The sequence below is a fragment of the Athene noctua genome, chromosome 7, assembly GCF_965140245.1.
Source record: "Athene noctua chromosome 7, bAthNoc1.hap1.1, whole genome shotgun sequence".
In the NCBI taxonomy this organism is placed as follows: domain Eukaryota; kingdom Metazoa; phylum Chordata; class Aves; order Strigiformes; family Strigidae; genus Athene; species Athene noctua.
The window spans coordinates 26,321,929-26,334,490 of record NC_134043.1 but is presented as its reverse complement, the minus strand read 5'-3'; the positions used below and the strand labels follow the sequence as shown (position 1 = coordinate 26,334,490).

Sequence of the window (12,562 nt, the reverse complement as noted above, 5' to 3'; positions counted from 1 at the left end):
TAGTTTTACTCTTTCATGGACTGAAAACATTGGAAATTGCTGTTCTAAACAGCAAAATTGGAGGATCTGAGGGCAGACTTGGTGACAGATATCCATCCCGCCAACACTTTGCTTCTCCACATAGTGTTTGGATCTTATACATTCCAATGATCTAAATTTATGACTGGATCAAACTGTCTTGGTACAAGTGACACTTGTATATTCATGTAATTTCCTTAGTGTAGGTGGGAACACTGTATTTATTTATAGCTGTTCCGGATATCTTATTCTTACTGATTTTATAAAATAATTAGTTTAAAATACACTACTTAAATTATGCATGAGTTCAAATATCCCTGTTGGTTTGGTGCTTTCTCTTTTTTTCTCTCTGTATGAATTTATGGGGAAAGGAACAAAAACATTTCAAGAGTAAATATGAATTTTACTCTCTGAGAAAAATAACACATGAGGCTGAACTACCACTAGTGAGATTTTATAATGTTTGTCAGTTGTATTGTATATATCTAGAGTATATTCTATCCATGGGGATTTTTCTTGGTGGGGGTGGGAAGAGTATGGTAGGCTGAATTACCTGTGGATTAAGTGGCAAGTAGGGATGCTGTTATTATATAGCTTGACTTACAAAGAGCACTGAAAAATTGTAGCAAGAAATATAACCTCTTTAAAAGATTTAAAGCTTGTTTCCACCAAAATCACAATTCTGTTTATTATTAATGATAACATTGCTAATAGGTTTATTTGACCAGAGTTCATTCATAAAATCATCCCTACTGGCCTTATTTATTTTCTTACTCTTCAACTGTTGATTCATAAAATCCTGATTTTCTTTTTTTGCCCTGAATTATTATTTTCCTTTTGATCCTGAACTTATACTGGCACTCATTTCAGTCCTTTAGGATTTGTACAGTTTACCCAGGGCTGTGAAATTAATGATGTTCATCGTCAGCCAGTTTTCACAGAAGTTGGAAGGGCAAGCTCTTTGTGTGTATTCATTTGCACATGTTTAATTTGAACAGATGCTGTCTCATTTCTATGATACACAGCATTTTGTTTGCAGAATTAAGATATTTTGTTCAATTGACCTTGAAAATCTCCCAGTTTTTATTAACTTTCCCATCTAATGTTCCCAATCTGTAGTTTTAACAATTGCTTTAGGTTCTAGAAACTGCTTTACATCTAAGTATATACCTTACTAACTCGTATATCCTCATTTTTGGAAAGGAGTAGAATTAGTGTGGCTACTCAGCAAATGTTAGCATGCAGATATGTAATCAACACTTTGTCAAAGTGAAATCAGATAGTAAATTGCTAAGGTTCCAAGAGTCCTTTTGTTAACAAGCCATCGTTTCTATTTTTAAAACTCTAAGGAAGTTTTGTTACTAACAACATAGGATGTTCGACAAATGTCCCACAGGTTGAAGTAACCCACAATAAAATAGTTATTCTTCCTACACTTTACAGACAGATGCACAAAGAGGCACTTCATCCTGTTTTGCAGAGATTTGTTTGTTGTGCCCACATTACCACTTCTTGGTTTAATTTAGTTATATCTTTGATCCATGAACATTCAGTCTTGTGATTCTGAATCATCCATATGGTGCTTTTGATGAAAAGTGTCAAACCTCCACTCCTTTCTCTCCTTACAGAACAAAATGTAACCATCCGGTTTCTTTTCAGTCACAGGACCTTTAAGCCCTATTTCTGTAATATCAGCCACGTCATGATCCTTCCCAGCATGATTATTTTGAACCTCTTTTGTTTGCTACCTAAGCTCTTTGACTTTTATTACTTACACACACTTTTATGTTTGGCTTTGCAATAAATATGTGAAGGGTTATAGTGCAGGCACATTTATTGACTATATCAATTGTTAATGACATATTAGGTTATAAAACAGTTGCTATAATGCTCATCATAAATGCCATTAATAATATTTCTTGGCTGAACAGTTTGGATTCTTGCATTTCCATCAGACATTTTGATTATTCATGTATTGCAAGAGGATATTACTTAAAGGAAACCCACATGTCAGCGGATCTGTACTGAATACATAGAAGGACAAGTAGAGTGGGACAGTAAAGAACAGAGAATCTAATTGAAATGCAGATAGAAAACTTGTTTACTTCGTAATCTAGATTTTGGATCAACTTGAAATAATCTATAATAAGTTTCATAGCCATTGCAAAATTAGAATGTTTGCATAAGTTCTCAAAAGTTTACATTTTCTGTTATGTATGTCCCTGCTTATTCAGAGTCAGTGCAGTTCAAAGCATCATCTCCCCTTTTTGGCTTTCCAGAACCACCAAGGTTTATTAAGAAACTGGACTCCTCAAGACTTGTGAAACAGCATGATTCCACTAAGTATGAATGCAAAATAGGTGGGTCTCCAGAAATCAAAGTCACCTGGTACAAAGGTGATACCAAGATCCATCCCAGTGAAAAATACAGAATGTCCTTTGTGGATTCGGTGGCAGCCATTGAAATGCACAACCTCAGCGTTGAAGACAGTGGTGACTACACTTGTGAAGCTCAGAATCCAGCGGGTAGTGCAAGCACCAGTACCTCACTGAAAGTGAAAGGTCAGAATCCCAGCTCTTTCCTTACTTTTTTATCTATATGAGTCCTCCCTTGTGGAAAAGCTGTTAAATCCCACTTTCTTTAGTCAGAGGCAAAAACCTGTCTGAATAGAAGGCAGATCTCTTGCTTTGTTATGCTGTGGGAGATCTTTCTTATTTATGGTTCGTCTTTGCTGTTCAGTGTCAGAACGGTTACTTGAATAGTCTGTCCTCTTCAATCTCCTTTGCTCAAATAACACAAACTTTAACCTCTTTTTTTTTTTTTTTTTCAGCACCCCCCATTTTTACCAAGAAGCCCCATCCAGTCCAGACCTTGAAAGGGTCTGATATTCACCTTGAATGTGAGCTTCAGGGCACTCCTCCATTCCAGATTTCATGGTATAAAGACAAACGAGAAATTCGGAGTAGCAAGAAGTATAAGGTTATGTCCGAGAACTACCTAGCTAGTATTCACATTCTTAGTGTGGATACTGGAGATGTTGGTGAATATCACTGTAAAGCTGTAAATGATGTGGGAAGTGACTCCTGTATTGGCTCTGTAACACTAAGAGGTTTGTATAAACATTGGCACTTTTTTGGCATTTCATTGTTCCTGCCATTCTCCTCCAACTTTTCCATTCCTGGCGTGGTTTTTTACTGTTAAATATCTTCTCTTAAATAGCACCACCATCCTTTGTGAAGAAGCTGAGTGACCTCACTGTCGTAGTTGGGGAGTCAATTGAACTGCAGGCTGCAGTAGAAGGATCACAGCCCATTTCTGTTCTGTGGTTAAAAGACAAAGGGGAAATCATTAGAGAAAGTGAAAATCTTTGGATCTCCTATTCAGAAAACATTGCAACCATGCGAATTGGAAATGCAGAACCAGCCAATGCTGGGAAATACGTTTGTCAGATAAAAAATGATGCTGGAGTTAAGGAATGCTTTGCCACGCTGACAGTGCTAGGTTGGTAGCATGGGATAAAAACCACAATGTGTTTTAAGATGCTTTAAAATTTCAATTTTTATCATACTAATAATTACTGCATTGTTGTTTTTTTAAAAAATTTTGTGACTTGCATGTTATTGCAGAACCTGCAGTCATTGTAGAGAAGCCAGGCCCAGTCAAAGTTACAGCTGGAGACTCTTGTACTCTGGAATGCACAGTAGATGGCACACCAGAACTTACTGCTAGGTGGTTTAAGGATGGAAATGAATTGTCCACTGACCATAAATATAAAATCAGTTTCTTCAACAAAGTATCTGGGCTTAAGATCCTCAATGCAAGACTAGAAGACAGCGGAGAATATACTTTTGAGGTGAAAAACAGTGTTGGTAAAAGCAGCTGCACAGCTTCAGTGCATGTTTCAGGTTAGTTGACTACTCTTTTTGAGTCTGATCCTATAGTTCCTTTACAAAGCCTTCAGACAGCAAACTGGTTCTCATGACTGAGACTAGTCATGAGTGACTCATTACTTGTATAACCTTAGGACTACTTGGCATGCCACTTTGACAGGCATCAAGACTAGATGCCTGCCTAACCTCTGAGGGGCAGAAGTTGTTGCAAGGGTTTGATTTCTTCAGCCTTAAACTACATGTCTTATTGAACAGCTGGAACAATATTGTTTCTTATGAAAAAGAACTGCAAAAATAAAAGGTGTCCCTCAAAATGTCTGAAAGAAAGCTCCAGTGTAGCCTTAACCATCATCCAGCTATTTTTCAATTACTTGTGTAGGAAAAGACTAATTTTATTATGCATGGGGAACTTTGTGCATTTTAAGCTCATATATGGTAATTTTTTTTATTTTTTTTTAATTCTCTTAACAAATGCAGATCGTATTATACCTCCTTCTTTCACAAGAAAACTGAAAGAAACATATGGTCAGCTGGGTTCTTCTGCTGTACTGGAGTGCAAAGTTTATGGGTCACCACCTATTCTGGTTTCCTGGTTTCATGATGGACAGGAGATTACCAGTGGAGACAAGTATCAGGCCACCCTTACAGACAATACCTGTTCTCTGAAAGTGAATAGACTTCAGGAATCTGATATGGGAACTTATTTGTGCACAGCTAGTAATGTAGCTGGGTCTGATGAATGCAGCGCATTTTTGAGTGTTAGAGGTCAGTATCAAAAAGAAGACAGAGTCAGAGGGCACAAGTTTATTTTCAAAAAACCTTCATTCTTTCCTTTGTTACATATTTCTGATTACTATGCTCTTCATGAGAAGTTTAAATGTACTTCTTCTCTGTGTGTTTTATTTGCATGCTTAGAACCACCATCTTTTGTGAAGAAACCTGAACCACTGAATGTTTTATCTGGGGCAAACATAACCTTTACCAGTATCATAAAAGGCTCCTCTCCACTGGAAGTTAAATGGTTTAGAGGTAGTGTTGAACTAGTACCAGGAGAAAGATGCAACATCACCTTGCAAGATTCAATTGCAGAACTGGAGCTGTTTGATGTACATCCACTTCAGAGTGGAGACTACACCTGCCAGGTCTCTAATGAGGCAGGGAAAATTTCTTGCACAGCACATCTTTTTGTCAAAGGTTTGTCCAGACTACTGTTTCTTATGCTTATTATGCTTCTAAAAATGGTCTCTTGGCCTTCTTTAATTTGTTTTCTTCACATTGTTCATTATAGAACCAGCCAAATTTGTGAAGAAGGTGAATGATTTAAATGTAGAAAAAGGGAAAAATTTAATCTTGGAATGCACATATACGGGTACTCCACCAATTTCAGTAACATGGAAGAAAAATGGAGTAAAAATAATGCAATCTGAGAAGTGTAACATCACCACTACAGAAACATCTGCCATACTGGAAATCTCTAGTAGCAAACTAGAAGATCAGGGGCAATATTCTTGTCATATTGAAAATGATTCTGGACAAGACAATTGTCATGGTGCAATCACAGTACTAGGTGCGTCAAGCCACCATCACTTCATCAAGTGTTATTTGAGCTACTAATGGCCGTTGTGCAAAACCTTTTTACGCTAATGTTGTGTGTTTGTTCTTCAGAACCACCTTACTTCATTACACCCTTGGAGCCAGTTCAGGTGACTGTTGGGGATTCTGCATCCTTACAGTGCCAGGTTGCTGGAACACCAGAAATGATTGTATCATGGTACAAAGGCGATACAAAGTTGAGAGGAACTGCTACTGTGAAAATGCACTATAAGAACCAAGTTGCCACTCTGGTTTTCAGCCAGGTAGACAGTAGTGACAGTGGGGAGTATATCTGCAAAGTAGAAAACGCTGTTGGGGAGGCTGCTTCATCATCTTTGCTGACAGTTCAAGGTGAATATTTAATTTTAAAAAATAGAAAAATGGCCTATTTTTCTTAAGTATTTTTTAAAGTATTTAAGTATTTTTCTATTTTGAAAAACAAGGATTACCTTTTTCTTGTTAAACACTTCACTCTTTCTTGACGTGTAAGATAGCCTGTAGAATTGTCTATTAACAAACGCCTACCAGTAAAGCTAATCGAAATCTGTCTCTTACTGATCACAGCTCTTCTGTAGGTATGCAAGCTTCTGCATCTTCCTTCCCCATTGAGGATATTGCTTTGTTTGTTTCCACCATTAGCAGTCCTGAGGGTTAAATAGGCTCACTGGATGTAACTAAGGGCAGAGTGGTTATGTATTTTCCTGCAACTATATGCACAGTGCTCTTTTCACATCAGTTTCCAAATAAATGACAAGCTGAATAACATTTTTATTTGGAGGCTATGAGCAAAAATCCATCATACTCTACAGTATATTACTCCTCTACTACTGGTATTATATCACTCTAGAGTGGTTACTACTGAATACAGCAATAGGTACATATCTTCTGAAAACCCTCACTGTGCAATACCTGCTTTCTTACAGAGCGTAAACTTCCTCCTTCTTTTACACGAAAATTAAGAGATGTTCATGAAACTGTTGGCTTACCAGTTACATTTGATTGTGGCATTGCTGGTTCAGAACCTATTGAAGTAACTTGGTTTAAAGATGGTGTACATTTAAAAGAGGACTACAATGTTCACACGTCCTTTGTGGATAACGTAGCAACTCTCCGGATTTTGAAGACAGATAGGAGCCTTATTGGGCAATATACCTGCACAGCTACCAACGCGATTGGGACTGCTTCTTCTAGTGGCAGGCTTGTCCTTACAGGTTGGTGGGCCGTGAAATATTTAATGGAAATATCTTGAAACTCACTTTTGTTTTACATATGGGTTTAATATTCTACAAATAATATTTATTTCACAGAAATTTAAAGCAAATAAAGATTTTGAAGTGATGCTTTTTTATTTCTTTCACTCTTCAGAAGGGAAGACTCCTCCATTCTTTGACATACCAATTACACCTGTGGATGGTATTATTGGAGAAAGTGCTGACTTTGAGTGTCACATTTCTGGAACACAGCCCATTAGAATCACTTGGGCAAAAGATAACCAAGAGATTAGAACAGGAAGAAACTACCAGATCAGTTATGTAGACAACACTGCTCACTTGACCATCTTGAGTGTTGACAGGGGAGACTCTGGAAAGTATACATGCTATGCTAGCAATGAAGCTGGGAAGGACTCTTGCACAGCTCAACTGAATGTTAAAGGTACTGAATAGAAAACATATTGTGTGTACAATTTTCTTCCTTTAATTATAAAGGAAGTTAACCTTATTACTACAAAATCAATTTGAGAAAAACATTTGAGATATAGTTTGAAAGTACATATCTGGAGATACCCATGTGTCTTTTAAGGGAATTAGAAAGAGTCATTAACAACAGTTGGTGGAGAAATAAAAGAATATTTTCTTTGGTCTAGTTTCTTATAGCCTATTTCTTTCTTGAGAACTCAACAAAAAATCTTGGGTTTTTTTAAATGACATTTGACTTAAATCAGTGTAAGAGGATTTTTTTTTCAAATAGAAAAATCAGCTATGACAGTGACTCTAAGAGCAGAACACCTGCTGTTTATATTGGCATACTTTAAAAAAAAAAAATCCTGTATGAACGAGAACAAATATCAGTTTTCCAATGTTCAGATTTTTCTTGAAGCATTTTCTTTAGAATTTTTCATTTCAGATTTGATTCATAGAATTTCAATAATATGTTCTTTTTTTACAGAACGAAAAACTCCACCTACTTTTACTAAGAAACTGTCTGAAGCAGTAGAAGAAACAGAAGGGAATGAACTTAAACTTGAGGGCCGTATTTCTGGCTCTCAGCCTTTGACTGTTGCTTGGTATAAAAACAATCAGGAAGTTCATTCAAGCCCTCATTGTGAAATCTCTTTCAAAAACAATACCTTACTTTTGCATATAAAGAGTGTAGAGCAATCAGATGCTGGTTTATATACCTGTAAAGTGTCCAATGAAGCAGGAAGCGTGTTGTGTACATCTTCTGTTGTTATCAGAGGTTAGTTGGAGTCTTATTTTCCTTCAGTTATTTCTTTCCTCTGTTGTACATTTCTTGCAATTATACGGCTTCTGTCTTATGAGCTGGTTTTACTCACCTAACAGCAGTAATTTGTCCTGAGATGGACAAGATGAAACTGAGTTAAACCACAAAATCAAGGAATTCTTTCAATTTTGTGATAAAAATTAAACATTTTTGAGGGAGAAGCTTCTTTACTCTTTCAGTATTTGCTATGACTGATTGAAAGTGAACATTGAAATATTTGTGTGACATTTCTGTTGAATTTTAAGTCATTCTTTTTTCATGGAATAACAGTTTTCTGTGTAGTTACAGCTAAGCTTGAGCAGCCATGGCAGTGTGTTGTGGCAGCATGGCACTTCATCGTAACACTCTTGCAGGGGATTGCATATTTATTTCTATAGAGGTGTTTATATAGTTTTGCAGCCTAATAGCTGTGCTTTAGTTCTTATACTATTTTCACATGTGAATGTCCTTGCTGCGTGGAGAAAATATATTTCTTGCATGTTTGCATAGAAAACATACTCTTCTGATATTAATTCCATTTGAATATGATTGGCATTCTCAGACTTATCTTCATTTTTTGCCACTGTCTTCTTAAGAATCACATGTATCTCCTCTTACATTCTTAATCTTACTTTCCTTCCTTCAGTATTCACTCAAGCATTTTCATATTCCAGAACCTAAAAAACCTCCAGTTTTTGACCAGCCTCTTCAGCCAACAGCAGCAGCAGAGGAAGGTGATACCCTACATCTCAGCTGCCACGTCCAAGGATCACAGCCAATCCGGATTCAGTGGCTGAAGGCAGGGAGAGAAATAAGAGCTTCAGACAGATGCAACTTCAGCTTTGCTAATGGAGTAGCTCTTCTGGAACTTGCTGCAGTTATCAAATCCGATTCAGGAGAATATGTATGCAAAGCTTCAAATGCAGCTGGCACTGATACTTGCAAATCTAAAGTGACAGTTAAAGGTACAGTAACATGGAGAAAAACAAGGTCTATGATAGAAATGTAAAGCACAATTCCATCCTGCTTTGTTTTCTGTGGAAAAAAATGTTAATAATCTATTAGCAAACTATCAGTATCTTTTACTTCTTTGAAAAACTGTACAATCTGTGAAGACAGTATATTTAACAATAATTTATATATAAATAGCGACATAAACAGTGGGAGATCAGTGTCAAATCCATAGTATATTCTTACCAAAAAGATTAAGAAAGTAACTGCTAAATCTAAACACCAACTTTAAGAAAAATCCAAGCTAAATGAATGAAATTACTTGGACATACATATTTTATAGAAAGGATGAGAAAAGTGGTGTTTATTAAAAGAAAATACAAAAGGAATTTGATTGAGGACATGGTCTTAGAGGCTAATTGCTTCAGTACTGTTACAACTCTAAGACATTTTGACATTTTAGCTGAAAGTATGTCTAAGCATGAGTTCTTTCCTGTAGGTCTTGCCTTACCATTGCGTAAAATAAATAAGAGTTCAGTAATACATATCTTTTCTGGGTAACTGCAAGGCCAAGAACTACACAAAAGAAAATGAGAATTTAGTAGATCACTGATAAAAAAATGCAAGTAACTCAGAGTGAAATTTTCAGAAACAGAAAAGAGAATGCCTCACTAAAAACTTATCCATTTTAGAAAATGAGGATTCTTATTTGCATATCCATCTATGAATTTGCATCCATGCAGAATGTAAATGACCTGACTAAGGTTAATTAACAACACAGTATGGCCCACAGTGTTCACTTTCATCTGGGAAGTAAAATACAAGTTAATTAAAATAACATGAAAGTATTTTGTATTTTTATCTCTTGCATAACATTTTGTTCCATCTCTGTAATTCATTCATTTTTTTACAATTCCTTTGGAAGCATCATCAGACATGAACATAAACTATTACATGAAACTATCTTTTTAACTGTTTGACTCTGTTTTTTAGAAAAACCAGCAGCTGCACCAGCAGCTAAGAAAGTAGAAGTGGAAGGAAAACTTTATTTTGTGTCAGAGCCTCAGAATATCAAAGTCATGGAAAGTAAGAACTCTTTTCAAAAACATACATTATCTTCTATTTGCCTATACCTTTTGTTTATGTCCTGTTGTCATAGAGAGCTGAAAAGACTTATCTTCCTCATTTGCATCTTTCTGCAGAGACTGTTGCAAAATTTATTGCAAAAGTTGGAGGAGACCCAATTCCAAATGTTAAATGGATGAAGGGAAAATGGAGGCAACTCAACCAGGGAGGTCGCATTATAATCCAGCAGAGAGGAGATGAAGCAAAACTAGAAATAAAGGATGCAATAAAAACTGATTCTGGCATGTATAAATGCGTAGCTTTTAACCAACATGGTGAAATTGAGAGGAGTGTAACCCTACAAGTTGAAGAAAGAAAGAAAGAAGAAGTTGTTGAAGGGGATCTCAGGGCAAAACTAAAAAGGTATATAGAAAGTTTTTATAGATTAATTTGCCATCAACATAGAAGAAACATTTTTTATTCTAGACATCAGATCAAGATATAATTTTTTAATAGTGGTTAAATATGAATAACTGTACTAAAAATAGAAGCACCTAACTAAACTGAACTAAAGGATTCCACTGCACAAGGCAGCTCTAAGATGATTCATTTTTTCAGTGAACAACTTTCTAGGAATGAAGTGTTGTATATTTTAACTTATGTCATTGATTTGAATAGCACTCCAACAAAAAAGAAGCAAGAAGAGGAACAACCTATTGATATCTTGGAACTTCTCAAAAATGTAGATCCCAAAGAATATGAGAAATATGCTCGCATGTATGGAATTACAGATTTCCGTGGCCTCCTGCAAGCGTTTGAGTTATTAAAGCAAACCCAAGCAGAAGAAAGTCATAGATTGGTAAGACACAGCATGACTGCAGCATTGGCTTTGATAGGAGTAGTATGATTCCTTTGAACAGACTTGGTGTCCATGCACTGATGCTACAGCATGGGTAGGAATTTCTGGTTCCTCTTTAGATCTTTTACTGACAGGTCTCAATTTCTTTTATGCTCAAACCCAAGAAGGAATGGACCTTCTGGCCAAGTATGTTCTGTCTTCACAACTTGACTGCAGCTTTTAAGATGGAAAGATAAGCTAGTTACAGTACAGTTACAGAAAATCTGATGTATGAACTAATTTTATGTTGGATAAACATGAAGGCATGACATTTAGTATCCTTTAATCTTTGAGTACATTCCTCCTTTTCACAGGAAATTGAACTCACAGAAAAAGCTCAAAGAGAAGATCAGGAGTTTGATGAACTTGTAGCTTTTATTCAGCAACGACTCTCACAGACAGAGGTAACATATTTTTGGTCTGATTTATGAAATATTCAAATACATAACAGGGAACTTGAATCTAATTTAAACTAATATTTTTCAGCCTATTACTCTGATCAGAGACATTGAAAATCAGACGGTTTTAACAGATGAGGATGCCATCTTTGAATGTGAGATTAAAATTAATTATCCAGAAATTAAACTTTCATGGTACAAGGGAACCCAGAAACTGGACTCCAATGACAAATATGAAATTAGAATTGAAGGTGATCACCACATACTGAGAATCAGGAACTGCCAACTTGAGGATCAGGGAAATTTCAGAATAGTGTGTGGACCACACATTGCCAGTGCCAGGCTAACTGTCATTGGTAAGTGTACTTTTGAAGTATGTATTAGAATTAATTTATGCTTTAATTATTCCATTGTCTGATGTCTGCTAAAATGTATGTTTTAACATGCCGATAGAACCTGCAGTTGAACGGCATCTTCATGACACTACTTTCAAGGAAGGAAACATATGCACGCTGTCTTGTCAATTCTCTATCCCAAATGCCAAGTCTCAGTGGTATAGAAATGGGAGACCCATTAAGATAGGCGGGAGATATTCGACACAAGTCTCTGATAAAGTACACAAACTCATCATCAAGGATGTTAGAACAGAAGACCAGGGACAATATACCTGCAGGCTTGACAATCTAGAAACAACTGCAGATCTGGCCATTGAAGGTTTGTAAACAGATATAGATTCTCTTTATTATGGTAGTGATAAACAGTTTCTGGATGTTCCACTAACAGAACAAATGAAAATAAAAGGAATTTCTTAAAGAGATATTCCCAAACTTGGACATGGACTAAACAAGGAATTTTACTGTCCTTTCTCTTTGAACAATATGTGACATACTTGTGTAAGTTAGGTTTTTTACTAAATCATGAATACTAATGTCCCCTGGCCCTCAAGCAATCCGAGTCATACTTGCTTTTATTTTCTTTTTCTCTGATACTCTTACATTTTCCTTAGATTTCCTCTTTTTCTTAATTATTCTTTATCTTTGATTTCCTTAATGACTTCTCTTGTATAATTTATTTGCATGGCAATCTTGTTACAGTTATACTCTTATGTCTTCCAATCTTCATTCTTACATAGACAACTTCATAGAAGATGGAGTCCCTTTTTCTTACTCTACTTTTTGAAGATCTAGTGTTATTAACTCTTACAATAATGCAGCTGTGAAAACAATGAGAAGGAATTAAATTAGCTATATGGCCTGGTGGTGCATAAC

General features: G+C 36.1%; 1 protein-coding gene across 1 annotated transcript in view; it reads left to right on the top strand.

Moving 5' to 3' along the window:
- The window catches only part of TTN (titin), a 242,029-nt gene that overhangs the window by 75,206 nt on the left and 154,261 nt on the right, over positions 1-12,562 (top strand). The window contains exons 87-104 of the mRNA XM_074911579.1: positions 2,298-2,579; positions 2,849-3,127; positions 3,238-3,519; positions 3,645-3,923; positions 4,386-4,673; positions 4,824-5,102; positions 5,197-5,475; positions 5,574-5,852; positions 6,425-6,712; positions 6,867-7,154; positions 7,668-7,958; positions 8,657-8,947; positions 9,927-10,019; positions 10,136-10,421; positions 10,677-10,857; positions 11,211-11,300; positions 11,383-11,650; positions 11,748-12,008. Of these exons, the coding sequence (XP_074767680.1) occupies positions 2,298-2,579; positions 2,849-3,127; positions 3,238-3,519; positions 3,645-3,923; positions 4,386-4,673; positions 4,824-5,102; positions 5,197-5,475; positions 5,574-5,852; positions 6,425-6,712; positions 6,867-7,154; positions 7,668-7,958; positions 8,657-8,947; positions 9,927-10,019; positions 10,136-10,421; positions 10,677-10,857; positions 11,211-11,300; positions 11,383-11,650; positions 11,748-12,008 (4,584 nt within the window). The remainder of the gene's footprint in view (positions 1-2,297; positions 2,580-2,848; positions 3,128-3,237; positions 3,520-3,644; positions 3,924-4,385; positions 4,674-4,823; positions 5,103-5,196; positions 5,476-5,573; positions 5,853-6,424; positions 6,713-6,866; positions 7,155-7,667; positions 7,959-8,656; positions 8,948-9,926; positions 10,020-10,135; positions 10,422-10,676; positions 10,858-11,210; positions 11,301-11,382; positions 11,651-11,747; positions 12,009-12,562) is intronic.